At 41.8% G+C, this 16,135-nt stretch overlaps 1 protein-coding gene across 1 annotated transcript in view; it reads right to left on the bottom strand.

The window, feature by feature from the left end:
* stab1 (stabilin 1) overlaps nucleotides 1–16,135 on the bottom strand; it is a 221,273-nt gene that overhangs the window by 127,138 nt on the left and 78,000 nt on the right. The window contains exons 26-33 of the mRNA XM_064967067.1: nucleotides 15,161–15,256; nucleotides 14,876–14,923; nucleotides 12,771–12,898; nucleotides 9,087–9,198; nucleotides 8,794–8,871; nucleotides 8,557–8,658; nucleotides 8,099–8,203; nucleotides 5,697–5,831 (exon numbers count right to left, since the gene is read on the bottom strand). Of these exons, the coding sequence (XP_064823139.1) occupies nucleotides 5,697–5,831; nucleotides 8,099–8,203; nucleotides 8,557–8,658; nucleotides 8,794–8,871; nucleotides 9,087–9,198; nucleotides 12,771–12,898; nucleotides 14,876–14,923; nucleotides 15,161–15,256 (804 nt within the window). The remainder of the gene's footprint in view (nucleotides 1–5,696; nucleotides 5,832–8,098; nucleotides 8,204–8,556; nucleotides 8,659–8,793; nucleotides 8,872–9,086; nucleotides 9,199–12,770; nucleotides 12,899–14,875; nucleotides 14,924–15,160; nucleotides 15,257–16,135) is intronic.

Here is a 16,135-nt window from a genome sequence, read left to right as displayed (position 1 = left end):
AACCCAAATAAGGGCTCTGAAACATTCAGATAACAACCCAAATAAGGGCTCTGAAACACGTATAGATAACAACCCAAATAAGGGCTCTGAAACACATTCAGATAACAACCCAAATAAGGGCTCTGAAACACGTATAGATAACAACCCAAATAAGGGCTCTGAAACACGTATAGATAACAACCCAAATAAGGGCTCTGAAACACGTATAGATAACAACCCAAATAAGGGCTCTGAAACACGTATAGATAACAACCCAAATAAGGGCTCTGAAACACATTCAGATAACAACCCAAATAAGGGCTCTGAAACACATTCAGATAACAACCCAAATAAGGGCTCTGAAACATTCAGATAACAACCCAAATAAGGGCTCTGAAACACGTGCAGATAACAACCCAAATAAGGGCTCTGAAACACATTCAGATAACAACCCAAATAAGGGCTCTGAAACACATTCAGATAACAACCCAAATAAGGGCTCTGAAACACATTCAGATAACAACCCAAATAAGGGCTCTGAAACACATTCAGATAACAACCCAAATAAGGGCTCTGAAACACGTATAGATAACAACCCAAATAAGGGCTCTGAAACACGTATAGATAACAACCCAAATAAGGGCTCTGAAACACGTATAGATAACAACCCAAATAAGGGCTCTGAAACATTCAGATAAGAACCCAAATAAGGGCTCTGAAACACGTATAGATAACAACCCAAATAAGGGCTCTGAAACACATTCAGATAACAACCCAAATAAGGGCTCTGAAACACGTATAGATAACAACCCAAATAAGGGCTCTGAAACACGTATAGATAACAACCCAAATAAGGGCTCTGAAACATTCAGATAACAACCCAAATAAGGGCTCTGAAACATTCAGATAACAACCCAAATAAGGGCTCTGAAACACGTATAGATAACAACCCAAATAAGGGCTCTGAAACACGTATAGATAACAACCCAAATAAGGGCTCTGAAACACGTATAGACAACAACCCAAATAAGGGCTCTGAAACATTCAGATAACAACCCAAATAAGGGCTCTGAAACACATTCAGATAACAACCCAAATAAGGGCTCTGAAACACATTCAGATAACAACCCAAATAAGGGCTCTGAAACACATTCAGATAACAACCCAAATAAGGGCTCTGAAACACGTATAGATAACAACCCAAATAAGGGCTCTGAAACACATATAGATAACAACCCAAATAAGGGCTCTGAAACATTCAGATAACAACCCAAATAAGGGCTCTGAAACACGTATAGATAACAACCCAAATAAGGGCTCTGAAACACGTATAGATAACAACCCAAATAAGGGCTCTGAAACATTCAGATAACAACCCAAATAAGGGCTCTGAAACATTCAGATAACAACCCAAATAAGGGCTCTGAAACATTCAGATAACAACCCAAATAAGGGCTCTGAAACACGTATAGATAACAACCCAAATAAGGGCTCTGAAACACGTACAGATAACAACCCAAATAAGGGCTCTGAAACACGTATAGATAACAACCCAAATAAGGGCTCTGAAACATTCAGATAACAACCCAAATAAGGGCTCTGAAACACATTCAGATAACAACCCAAATAAGGGCTCTGAAACACATTCAGATAACAACCCAAATAAGGGCTCTGAAACACATTCAGATAACAACCCAAATAAGGGCTCTGAAACACATTCAGATAACAACCCAAATAAGGGCTCTGAAACACATATAGATAACAACCCAAATAAGGGCTCTGAAACACATTCAGATAACAACCCAAATAAGGGCTCTGAAACACATTCAGATAACAACCCAAATAAGGGCTCTGAAACATTCAGATAACAACCCAAATAAGGGCTCTGAAACACATTCAGATAACAACCCAAATAAGGGCTCTGAAACACGTATAGATAACAACCCAAATAGGGGCTCTGAAACACATATAGATAACAACCCAAATAAGGGCTCTGAAACACATTCAGATAACAACCCAAATAAGGGCTCTGAAACATTCAGATAACATCCCAAATAAGGGCTCTGAAACACATTCAGATAACAACCCAAATAAGGGCTCTGAAACACGTATAGATAACAACCCAAATAAGGGCTCTGAAACACGTATAGATAACAACCCAAATAAGGGCTCTGAAACACGTATAGATAACAACCCAAATAAGGGCTCTGAAACATTCAGATAACAACCCAAATAAGGGCTCTGAAACACATTCAGATAACAACCCAAATAAGGGCTCTGAAACACGTATAGATAACAACCCAAATAAGGGCTCTGAAACACATTCAGATAACAACCCAAATAAGGGCTCTGAAACACATTCAGATAACAACCCAAATAAGGGCTCTGAAACACATTCAGATAACAACCCAAATAAGGGCTCTGAAACACGTATAGATAACAACCCAAATAAGGGCTCTGAAACACGTATAGATAACAACCCAAATAAGGGCTCTGAAACACGTATAGATAACAACCCAAATAAGGGCTCTGAAACACATTCAGATAACAACCCAAATAAGGGCTCTGAAACACGTATAGATAACAACCCAAATAAGGGCTCTGAAACACGTTCAGATAACAACCCAAATAAGGACTCTGAAACACGTATAGATAACAACCCAAATAAGGGCTCTGAAACACATTCAGATAACAACCCAAATAAGGACTCTGAAACACGTATAGATAACAACCCAAATAAGGGCTCTGAAACACATTCAGATAACAACCCAAATAAGGGCTCTGAAACACATATAGATAACAACCCAAATAAGGGCTCTGAAACACATTCAGATAACAACCCAAATAATGGCTCTGAAACACATATAGATAACAACCCAAATAAGGGCTCTGAAACACATTCAGATAACAACCCAAATAAGGACTCTGAAACACGTATAGATAACAACCCAAATAAGGACTCTGAAACACATTCAGATAACAACCCAAATAAGGGCTCTGAAACATTCAGATAACAACCCAAATAAGGGCTCTGAAACACGTATAGATAACAACCCAAATAAGGGCTCTGAAACACGTATAGATAACAACCCAAATAAGGACTCTGAAACATACAGATAACAACCCAAATAAGGGCTCTGAAACACGTATAGATAACAACCCAAATAAGGGCTCTGAAACACGTATAGATAACAACCCAAATAACTACTGACCATAACCACACAACTTCTGACCACAACCACACAAGTACTGACAACACATTTAACTACTGACCATAACCACACAACTACTGACAACACATCTAACTACTGACCATAACCACACAACTACTGACAACACATCTAACTACTGACCATAACCACACAACTTCTGACCACAACCACACAACTACTGACAACACATCTAACTACTGACCATAACCACACAACTACTACCCATCTGGACAAGAGGAATACCTATGTGAGAATGCTGTTCATCGACTACAGCTCGGCATTCAACACCATAGTACCCTCCAAGCTCGTCATCAAGCTCGAGACCCTGGGTCTCGACCCCGCCCTGTGCAACTGGGTACTGGACTTCCTGACGGGCCGCCCCCAGGTGGTGAGGGTAGGTAACAACATCTCCTCCCCGCTGATCCTCAACACTGGGGCCCCACAAGGGTGCGTTCTGAGCCCTCTCCTGTACTCCCTGTTCACCCACGACTGCGTGGCCACACACGCCTCCAACTCAATCATCAAGTTTGCGGACAACACAACAGTGGCGGACTTCAGGAAACAGCAGAGGGAACACCCCCCTATCCACATCGATGGAACAGTAGTGGAGAGAGTAGCAAGTTTTAAGTTCCTCGGCATACACATCACAGACAAACTGAATTGGTCCACTCACACAGACAGCATCGTGAAGAAGGCGCAGCAGCGTCTCTTCAACCTCAGGAGGCTGAAGAAATTCGGCTTGTCACCAAAAGCACTCACAAACTTCTACAGATGCACAATCGAGAGCATCCTTGCGGGCTGTATCACCGCCTGGTACGGCAACTGCTCCGCCCTCAACCGTAAGGCTCTCCAGGGGGTAGTGAGGTCTGCACAACGCATCACCGGGGGCAAACTACCTGCCCTCCAGGACACCTACACCACCCGATGTTACAGGAAGGCCATAAAGATCATCAAGGACACCAACCACCCGAGCCACTGCCTGTTCACCCCGCTATCATCCAGAAGGCAAGGTTAGTACAGGTGCATCAAAGCTGGGACCGAGAGACTGAAAAACAGCTTCTATCTCAAGGCCATCAGACTGTTAAACAGCCACCACTAACATTGTGTGGCTGCTGCCAACACACTGACACTGACTCAACTCCAGCCACTTTAATAATGGGAATTGATGGGAAATGATGTAAATATATCACTAGCCACTTTAAACATTGCTACCTTATATAATGTTACTTACCCTACATTATTCATCTCATATGCATACGTATATACTGTACTCTATATCATCGACTGCATCCTTATGTAATACATGTATCACTAGCCACTTTAACTATGCCACTTTGTTTACATACTCTTCTCATATGTATATACTGTACTCGATACCATCTACTGTATCTTGCCTATGCTGCTCTGTACCATCACTCATTCATATATCCTTATGTACATATTCTTTATCCCCTTACACTGTGTATAAGACAGTAGTTTAGGAATTGTTAGTTAGATTACTTGTTGGTTATTACTGCATTGTCGGAACTAGAAGCACAAACATTTCACTACACTCTCATTAACATCTGCTAACCATGTGTATGTGACAAATAAAATTTGATTTGATTTGATTTGATACTGACAACACATCTAACTACTGACCATAACCATCACAACTACTGACCACAACCACACAACTACTGACATCACATCTAACTACTGACCATAACCACACAACTACTGACCACACAACTACTGACATCACATCTAACTACTGACCATAACCACACTACTACTGAATACAAACACCACCACACTACTTCTGACCACACAACTATTGACCAAAACTACTGAACCACAACTACTGACATCATAAAAACTACTATTTCATATGTTCAAAATGTGACTAATTTCAGGAAACTCACTCTACTTCACAGGAGCGCCATTTGAACGTGAACTTTTTTTAAGCAAAATGCATGTTTTGGTCAGAAATGCCTTCTGGAACATGTGAACTTTCATGTGCCTAAATAACAAACTTGTATTCCATCTGTAAATAGGAATACAATTGTTTCTAGTTGGTAAAGCCATGGAAACAGACAGCTCTATCTCTAGAAATAGAGTTAGATAAATCAGCTTTTAGTATTTTTGCACCTTACTTGTGGAATAATCTCCAAACCGGTCCAAAATGTGATGTTTCCGTGCCTCTAGGCAGGGTAATCCAGATGGTTGATTGACAACCGTTTTACTGAAGGACCTATTTGTTTTCTTTTCTTTAATTGTGTATCTCTGCTTTTATTATTGTATTGCTTGGTATATTTTTGTAATTACAGGGCTCATCTGCAAAAGAGACCTTGGTCTCAGCATGATTCCCTGTCAAAATAAAGGTTCAATAAAAACATTAAACAATAAGATTTAATTGGGACACGGAGGGAGTGTTTCTCAAAATGCAACCAATCAATCAAAACAATTAACTAATAAATCAATCAAACAAACAAACAAACAACTGCCAAATAGTGAATAGCGTACCTCATTGTTCTTGCCCAGGTGGAACATGATCTGGTAGGCCCTCCCAAGTAATGTGTCCTTCACCATCCCATCCCTCAGATGATCCGGGAACAGCTGTTCATGAAGAATGATGTGGTATTTCATTACCTCTTCACCCTGTTGACAAGTAACAACATAGTTATTATGGTATGAGGGCCCGATTCCGATTTAGGAAATTACACACTTTCTTAAGCACTTCTCAGTAGTTGGTATTCAGACTTACTTTATGAAGGTGTGTAATGGCCATGGTTCCCTTGCGCGCTCTGAATAAATGTAATTCAACCAGTGAAAACCCTCCCACTTACTGGCCAACAGATTTTCATGTGGAGTTTTCATTCAATAGGGTTTTCAGTATATTTATCTTAAGCCATCCCTTTAAGTATGGTGCATCTTTTAGTTAGAATTTTTTTGAAAGCCTCACTAGAATATATCTAGAGAACGGGTTCAGATTATTAAGGATCATTTAAAGAAAGCCATCTAATATATTAATTTGAAGACATGGCATATGACGGTGCAGTGAGATACCCGATGGGTAATAGTTGGGTGATAGTTCTCGGGAAATCATCTTGAAAAAACATATACCTACCAGCTATGGAGAGTTAGTCTGGCTCAGGTAATCTCTACCTACCAGCTATGGAGAGTTGGTCTGGCTCAGGTAATCTACCTACCAGGTATATAGAGTTTGTCTGGCTCAGCTCATCTCTACCTACCAGGTGTGTAGAGTTGGTCTGGCTCAGGTAATCTCTACCTACCAGGTGTTTAGAGTTGGTCTGTCTCAGGTAATCTCTACCTACCAGGTGTGTAGAGTTGGTCTGGCTCAGCTAATCTCTACCTACCAGGTGTGTAGAGTTGGTCTGGCTCAGGTAATCTCTACCTACCAGGTGCTTAGAGTTGGTCTGTCTCAGGTAATCTCTACCTACCAGGTGTGTAGAGTTGGTCTGTCTCAGGTAATCTCTACCTACCAGGTGCTTAGAGTTGGTCTGTCTCAGGTAATCTCTACCTACCAGGTATATAGAGTTTGTCTGGCTCAGCTAATCTCTACCTACCAGGTGTTTAGAGTTGGTCTGTCTCAGGTAATCTCTACCTACCAGGTGTGTAGAGTTGGTCTGTCTCAGGTAATCTCTACCTAACAGGTATGTAGAGGTGGTCTGGCTCAGGTAATCTACCTACCAGGTATATAGAGTTTGTCTGGCTCAGCTAATCTCTACCTACCAGGTGTTTAGAGTTGGTCTGTCTCAGGTAATCTCTACCTACCAGGTATGTAGAGGTGGTCTGGCTCAGGTAATCTACCTACCAGGTATTTAGAGTTTGTCTGGCTCAGCTAATCTCTACCTACCAGGTGTTTAGAGTTGGTCTGTCTCAGGTAATCTCTACCTACCAGGTGTGTAGAGTTGGTCTGTCTCAGGTAATCTCTACCTACCAGGTGTTTAGAGTTGGTCTGTCTCAGGTAATCTCTACCTACCAGGTGTTTAGAGTTGGTCTGTCTCAGGTAATCTCTACCTACCAGGTGTGTAGAGTTGGTCTGTCTCAGGTAATCTCTACCTACCAGGTGTTTAGAGTTGGTCTGTCTCAGGTAATCTCTACCTACCAGGTATATAGAGTTTGTCTGGCTCAGCTAATCTCTACCTACCAGGTGTTTAGAGTTGGTCTGTCTCAGGTAATCTCTACCTACCAGGTGTGTAGAGTTGGTCTGTCTCAGGTAATCTCTACCTAACAGGTATGTAGAGGTGGTCTGGCTCAGGTAATCTACCTACCAGGTATATAGAGTTTGTCTGGCTCAGCTAATCTCTACCTACCAGGTGTGTAGAGTTGGTCTGGCTCAGGTAATCTCTACCTACCAGGTGTTTAGAGTTGGTCTGTCTCAGGTAATCTCTACCTACCAGGTGTGTAGAGTTGGTCTGGCTCAGGTAATCTCTACCTACCAGGTATATAGAGTTTGTCTGGCTCAGGTAATCTCTACCTACCAGGTGTGTAGAGTTGGTCTGGCTCAGGTAATCTCTACCTACCAGGTGTGTAGAGTTGGTCTGGCTCAGGTAATCTCTACGTACCAGGTGTGTAGAGTTGGTCTGGCTCAGGTAATCTCTACCTACCAGGTGTGTAGAGTTGGTCTGGCTCAGGTAATCTCTACCTACCAGGTGTGTAGAGTTGGTCTGGCCCAGGTAATCTCTACCTACCAGGTGTGTAGAGTTGGTCTGGCTCAGGTAATCTCTACCTACCAGGTGTGTAGAGTTGGTCTGTCTCAGGTAATCTCTACCTACCAGGTATGTAGAGTTGGTCTGGCTCAGGTCATCTCTACCTACCAGGTGTGTAGAGTTGGTCTGGCTCAGGTCATCTCTTCCTACCAGGTGTGTAGAGTTGGTCTGTCTCAGGTAATCTCTACCTACCAGGTGTGTAGAGTTGGTCTGTCTCAGGTAATCTCGGACGGCGGCGTCGTGTGGAAGTAGGACCGTATAATCATAGACACCAATCTCCTCTGTCAGGTTGTAGAGCTGGAGGGAGATTACGGGAAAAACAGACACAAAGTCAATGATATCTCTGATCGAGCTGATACCAGGATACCAGACACGTAACAGACACATACTGGTATTTCAAATGTTTTCAAATACCTGAACGCTGTTCTATTCCATTGGTTCCATTGTAGAGCTAAATCAAACGCACGTCACATACATGGAAGGACTGGGGGTGGGGGGGGGGGGGTGGATTTAATGTGAAGGAAACATGTAAATATTGTTACCTTGGTAATAACATGTGACAGCAGAGCACAAGCGTCCTCTCCAGGGGGTGTACTTGTACATCAAGCTGCCTCACATTACAACGTACCAACCTACCAAAAATAACGTACCAGTGCTGCCTGTGTAAAGAGACTGAAGGTAGGGGTGGTGTTGAGGAACTGCATCAGGCCTGGGGGTTCTGGTGGGATGTCTGACAAGGGAGGGAACAGAACCTGAAGACACAAAACCACCAACACAGGATTCATTTTTAACCTCTAACAACCCTTGCTTGTGTAAAAGGAATATTAAATGAAAACAAGTTTGTGTGAAGTTCATTTATATCCAAGCGGTGACCTGTTACATGTTACCGTATTAATGATGTGGATGTATCCGTTGATAGAAGGGATGTTGGGGGTGAGGATGGTTGCATTCTCTATCCTAACTTCCTGAAACACAAAGAAGAACCGGGATGTTGGGGGTGAGAAGAAAAAACAGGATGTTGGGGGTGAAAAGAAAAACCAGGATGTTGGGGGTGAGGATGGTTGCATTCTCTATCCTAACTTCCTGAAACACAAAGAAGACAGTCACAGTCAGATCATCTTGAGACATGGCTGTCGACCCTACGGCAACAAGAGCAACGATAAAAACATCTTCAACTTACCCCATCAACAGTTTTGACCTCCCATGTAGTAGGCAAGTGTAGCGTGGGTAACCGCTGGTTGACCTGCTTGTCCAGGTCCTCTATGGAGAATATCCCCTGGAGGAAGTGGGCTCTGGGGAGGAAGAGGAGTGTGTCTCAGGCCGGGATTCAATCTAATCCTGTGTTATAGCCTTTTTACAATCCCTTGAAAAATGTATTTTTATTTCAACGAGACCAAATAAATGAATAAAATAAGCAATAAAAAAATATAAAAATAAAGGCGATGTGGATTGAGCCAACATATGTAGTGTTTTATCGTGAACCTGACTTCCACCTATGCTCGAACGTTGCCTTTAAAAGCATAATTGTCTACAACCCGTGATTGGTTTGAATCCCGGCCATATGCTCCAGGGTGATGTTTCCCTCAGGTACAGAGCTAGGATCATCTTCCCGTGACCCAATCCTAACCTAAACCATAAAAGGGGGAAATGCTATTCTGATCCAAGATTGGCTTGTAGGTCAGGGCAACTCCGTGTCTTAGAGCACTCGTTTCCAAACTGTGGGGCGGGTGCCCCCCAGGGGTCAACAGGGGGGCTTGAAACTTACGCTTGTAATGGTAGAATGAACAAAGTGCAATTTAGAACTTGGGTGTTACATCAGTTCCTCTCGTCATTACCGACCGTAGAGAGATATTCATAACTTGTCAGAAATGTCCAGATCAACTAGCCCACGTCAGCTAACGTTTTTTAGCCATTAGATATTATAGCAATGTTCGAGTCACTCAAATGTCACGTTAGACATGTCAAAATGTATAGATTTGCAAGAAAATATGCTTTAAAACAGCTAAGTTCTCTGAACTCCATGACAAAATGTGTTGAATTGCAGGAAATAAGCTTTAAACCTGCAACATTTTCTCTCAACAATGCTTGTGCCTATAGAAATAGACTTGGGGCGAAGGATGCTGGAAGGGGGGCCTGATAGAAAAGGTCTGGGAATCCCTGTCTTAGAGCAGTTAAACCTCTCACTTCGCCTGGTATATTCACTTCAGATTGACATTATTAGTACATTACTTTAGAACAGTGATGTTCAAAGTCGGGATCGCAACAACTGCTGTGAGGTCGACAAAATAAAAATAAAAATGAAATTACAAAAATGAAGAGTACAGATGAATGTATGGGACAATATACAAATGTTCCTGAGAAAGATCACTAGAAAAATACCATTGTAAATGTATTTATTGGTTTCTTTTCATGTTGAAAAGAGGTGCAACTGAAATACACTGAATGTTATCAGTTGATGTGAAAATATAATTGTGCAGACTGTATGTTATGTTATGTTATGTTATGGTATGGTATGGTATGGTATGTTATGTTATGTTATGTTATGGTATGTTATGTTATGGTATGTTATTTTATGTTATGTTATGGTATGTTATGTTATGTTATGGTATGTTATGTTATGTTATGTTATGTTATGGTATGGTATGGTATGGTATGGTATGGTATGTTATGGTATGTTATGTTATGTTATGGTATGGTATGGTATGTTATGGTATGTTATGGTATGGTATGGTATGGTATGTTATGGTATGTTATGTTATGGTATGGTACGGTACGGTATGGTATGTTATGGTATGTTATGTTATGGTATGGTATGGTATGGTATGTTATGTTATGTTATGTTATGGTATGTTATGGTATGTTATGGTATGGTATGGTATGGTATGTTATGTTATGTTATGTAATGTTATGTTATGGTATGTTATGGTATGTTATGGTATGTTATGGTATGGTATGGTATGGTATGTTATGTTATGTTATGGTATGTTATGTAATGTTATGGTATGGCATGGTATGGTATGTTATGTTATGTTATCGTATGGCATGGCATGGTATGTTATGGTATGGTATGGTATGTTATGTTATGTTATGGTATGGTATGTTATGTTATGGTATGGTATGTTATGGTATGGTATGTTATGGTATGTTATGTTATGGTATGTTATGTTATGGTATGGTATGTTATGGTATGGTATGTTATGGTATGGTATGGTATGTTATGGTATGTTATGTTATGGTATGTTATGTTATGGTATGTTATGTTATGGTATGTTATGTTATGGTATGGTATGTTATGTTATGGTATGGTATGGTATGTTATGTTATGTTATGTTATGGTATGGTATGTTATGGTATGGTATGGTATGGTATGGTATGTTATGTTATGGTATGTTATGTTATGGTATGTTATGTTATGGTATGGTATGGTATGGTAAGGCAGGGTAAGGCAGGGTAAGGTATGGTATGGTAAGGTATGGTATGGTATGGTATGGTAAGGTATGGTATGGTAGGGCAGGGTAAGGTATGGTATGGTAAGGTATGGTATGGTATGGTATGGTAAGGTATGGTATGGTAAGGCAGGGTAAGGTATGGTATGGTAAGGTATGGTATGGTAAGGTATGGTATGGTATGGTATGGTAAGGTATGGTATGGTAAGGCAGGGTAAGGTATGGTATGGTAAGGTATGGTATGGTATGGTATGGTATGGTATGGTATGGTATGGTAAGGTATGGTATGGTAAGGCAGGGTAAGGTATGGTATGGTAAGGTATGGTATGGTAAGGTATGGTATGGTATGGTAAGGCAGGGTAAGGTATGGTATGGTAAGGTATCGTATGGTATGGTAAGGCAGGTTAAGGTATGGTATGGTAAGGTATGGTATGGTATGGTATGGTAAGGTATGGTATGGTAGGGCAGGGTAAGGTATGGTATGGTAAGGTATGGTATGGTATGGTATGGTAAGGTATGGTATGGTAAGGCAGGGTAAGGTATGGTATGGTAAGGTATGGTATGGTAAGGTATGGTATGGTATGGTATGGTAAGGTATGGTATGGTAAGGCAGGGTAAGGTATGGTATGGTAAGGTATGGTATGGCAGGGTAAGGTATGGTATGGTAAGGTATGGTATGGTAAGGCAGGGTAAGGTATGGTATGGTAAGGTATGGTATGGTATGGTATGGTATGGTATGGTAAGGTATGGTATGGTAAGGCAGGGTAAGGTATGGTATGGTAAGGTATGGTATGGTAAGGTATGGTATGGTATGGTAAGGCAGGTTAAGGTATGGTATGGTAAGGCAGGGTAAGGTATGGTATGCTAAGGTATGGTATGGTAAGGTATGGTATGGTATGGTATGGTATGGTATGGTAAGGCAGGGTAAGGTATGGTATGGTAAGGCAGGGTAAGGTATGGTATGGTAAGGTATGGTATGGTAAGGTATGGTATGGTATGGTATGGTATGGTAAGGCAGGGTAAGGTATGGTATGGTAAGGCAGGGTAAGGTATGGTATGGTATGGTATGGTAAGGCAGGGTAAGGTATGGTATGGTAAGGTATGGTATGGTAAGGTATGGTATGGTTTGGTATGGTATGGTAAGGTATGGTATAGTATGGTATGGTATGGTATGGTAAGGTAAGACATGGTGTGGTATGGTAAGGTATGGTATGGTAAGGTAAGGTAAGGTAAGGTAAGGTAAGGTATGGTATGGTATGGTATGGTAAGGTAAGTTATGGTGTGGTATGGTAGGGTATGGTATGGTAAGATAAGGTAAGGTATGGTATGGTATGGTATGGTATGGTATGGTAAGGTAAGGGAAGCTATGGTAAGGTAAGATATGGTAAGGTAAGGAATGGCATGGTAAGGTCAATTACTTTAGAAGGTACGGGAGCCTGTAGCGGCTGAACCAGAAGTCCTGCTCAGAGGTGGTGAGATTGCGGATAACGTCCCTGGAAGGCACCAGAGCCGTTAGATTCCCACTCAGGTCAAACTCTGACGACCTCTAAGAGAGGGGACAGAAACAGAAAGGATCAATCCCTGACCTTTTAAAGTGCCTTCAGAATGTATTCATACCCCATAACTTTTCTACATTTTGTTGTGTTACAGCCTGAATTTAAAATGGATTACATTGAGATTTTGTGTCACTGGCTTACACACATTACCCCATAATGTCAAAGTGGAATTATGTCAAAGTGGAAATGTACAAATTAATAAAAAAATGAAAAGCTGAAATGTTTTGAGTGAATAAGTATTCAACCCCTTTGTTATGTCTAAATAAGTTCAGGAGTAGAAATGTGCTGAACAAATCACACTCTGTGTGCAATAATAGTGTTTTACATGATTACCTCATCTCTGTACCCCACACATACCATTATCTGTAAGGTCTCTCAGTCGAGCAGTGAATTTCAAACACAGATTCAACCACAAAGACCAGAGAGGTTTTCTAATCATTTTCCACCATTCATTTTTTCCATATGGGATTTTACAAACACTTTAAATAAGGGCTGTGTTTCGTGTAGGCTTACACTTGTTCCACATTTTGATAACTGTGTAAATCTCCCTTAATAAACAAGGTGACTTTTAGCATGGTGGGGGCTGCATCATGTTATGGATATGCTTGTCATCGGCAAGGACTTGGGAGTTTTTTTAGAATAAAAATAATCATCAATTCATCAATTCGTCAATTCAGGCTGTAACAACAAAATGTGGAATAAGTCAAGGGGTGTGAATACCTTCTGAAGGCTCTGTACCAGTCAAGGGGTGTGAATACCTTCTGAAGGCTCTGTACCAGTCAAGGGGTGTGAATACCTTCTGAAGGCTCTGTACCAGTCAAGGGGTGTGAATACCTTCTGAAGGCTCTGTACCAGTCAAGGGGTGTGAATACCTTCTGAAGGCTCTGTATCAGTCAAGGGGTGTGAATACCTTTTGAAGGCACTGTACCAGTCAAGGGGTGTGAATACCTTCTGAAGGCTCTGTACCAGTCAAGGTGTGTGAATACCTTCTGAAGGCTCTGTACCAGTCAAGGGGTGTGAATACCTTCTGAAGGCTCTGTACCAGTCAAGGGGTGTGAATACCTTCTGAAGGCTCTGTACCAGTCAAGGGGTGTGAATACCTTCTGAAGGCTCTGTATCAGTCAAGGGGTGTGAATACCTTCTGAAGGCACTGTATCAGTCAAGGGGTGTGAATACCTTCTGAAGGCTCTGTACCAGTCAAGGGGTGTGAATACCTTCTGAAGGCTCTGTACCAGTCAAGGGGTGTGAATACCTTCTGAAGGCTCTGTACCAGTCAAGGGGTGTGAATACCTTCTGAAGGCTCTGTACCAGTCAAGGGGTGTGAATACCTTCTGAAGGCTATGTACCAGTCAAGGTGTGTGAATACCTTCTGAAGGCTCTGTATCAGTCAAGGGGTGTGAATACCTTCTGAAGGCTCTGTATCAGTCAAGGGGTGTGAATACCTTCTGAAGGCTCTGTATCAGTCAAGGGGTGTGAATACCTTCTGAAGGCTCTGTACCAGTCAAGGGGTGTGAATACCTTCTGAAGGCTCTGTACCAGTCAAGGGGTGTGAATACTTTCTGAAGGCTCTGTGTCAGTCAAGGGGTGTGAATACCTTCTGAAGGCTCTGTACCAGTCAAGGGGTGTGAATACCTTCTGAAGGCTCTGTACCAGTCAAGGGGTGTGAATACCTTCTGAAGGCTCTGTACCAGTCAAGGGGTGTGAATACCTTCTGAAGGCTCTGTACCAGTCAAGGGGTGTGAATACCTTCTGAAGGCTCTGTACCAGTCAAGGGGTGTGAATACCTTCTGAAGGCTCTGTACCAGTCAAGGGGTGTGAATACCTTCTGAAGGCTCTGTACCAGTCAATGGGTGTGAATACTTGCTGATGACACTGAAAATGACGTGTGGAAATACAAAATACATCTTAAATGATATGGAGAGAGTTCGAGCCGAAAGAAAAGTAACAAAAGATAGACAGCTACTGACCTGTATCAGGCGGTAAAAACCATACAGATTGGTATTCATGTCCAGTTCCTAACAAACAAAACAAGTCAGGACAATAACAGTCAGTGAAACAGTACCAAAACGCAACCACCTGTCTAGGTAAGGCAGGGGAAGCACGCAGAAGGAAACCCTACCTGAATTTGTCCAACGGACACTTTTGTTTTTTTGTTTTCCGTTGCAATTTTACTTGCTACTGGGCAAAACGTTTTGCAACAGTGTCAGACTAATGAATACAACCCCAGGGACCACAGGTACAGTATAGCCTACCTCTAGCATCATCCCGTAGCATGTGACTCCGTCTCCAACGTACCCTTCTGGACAGACACAGATGATGTTTTCTCCATCCACTGACTCACACTTAGCCTGAGGACGTCAAACCACAACAGCACTTTACTACGCATAAAGGACTCTAGGAAACCTAGGTGGGCTGAACAAGGCAGGCTCATATACATTATCCTTAGGTGGGCTGAACAAGGCAGGCTCATATACATTATCCTTAGGTGGGCTGAACAAGGCAGGCTCATATACATTATCCTTAGGTGGGCTGAACAAGGCAGGCACATATACATTATCCTTAGGTGGGCTGAACAAGGCAGGCTCATATACATTATCCTTAGGTGGGCTGAGCAAGGCAGGCTCATATACATTATCCTTAGGTGGGCTGAACAAGGCAGGCTCATATACATTATCCTTTGGTGGGCTGAACAAGGCAGGCTCATATACATTATCCTTAGGTGGGCTGAACAAGGCAGGCTCATATACATTATCCTTTGGTGGGCTGAACAAGGCAGGCTCATATACATTATCATTAGGTGGCTGGTAAGAATCAAGCTAGAAGGAGCATGATAAAGAGCGAAAAATATCAGACAATCTGAGAGGAGATGGAGGTTTAAAACAGACAATCTGAGAGGAGATGGAGGTTTAAAACAGACAATCTGAGAGGAGATGGAGGTTTAAAACAGACAATCTGAGAGGAGATGGAGGTTTAAAACAGACAATCTGAGAGGAGATGGAGGTTTAAAACAGACAATCTGAGAGGAGATGGAGGTTTAAAACAGACAATCTGAGAGGAGATGGAGGTTTAAAACAGACAATCTGAGAGGAGATGGAGGTTTAAAACAGACAATCTGAGAGGAGATGGAGGTTTAAAACAAACAATCTGAGAGGAGATGGAGGTTTAAAACAGACAATCTGAGAGGAGATGGAGGTTTAAAACAGACAATCTGAGAGGAGATGGAGGTT

Source organism: Oncorhynchus masou, chromosome 5 (genome assembly GCF_036934945.1).
Source record: "Oncorhynchus masou masou isolate Uvic2021 chromosome 5, UVic_Omas_1.1, whole genome shotgun sequence".
Lineage (NCBI taxonomy): Eukaryota > Metazoa > Chordata > Actinopteri > Salmoniformes > Salmonidae > Oncorhynchus > Oncorhynchus masou.
This window is presented reverse-complemented; position numbering and strand designations above follow the sequence as displayed.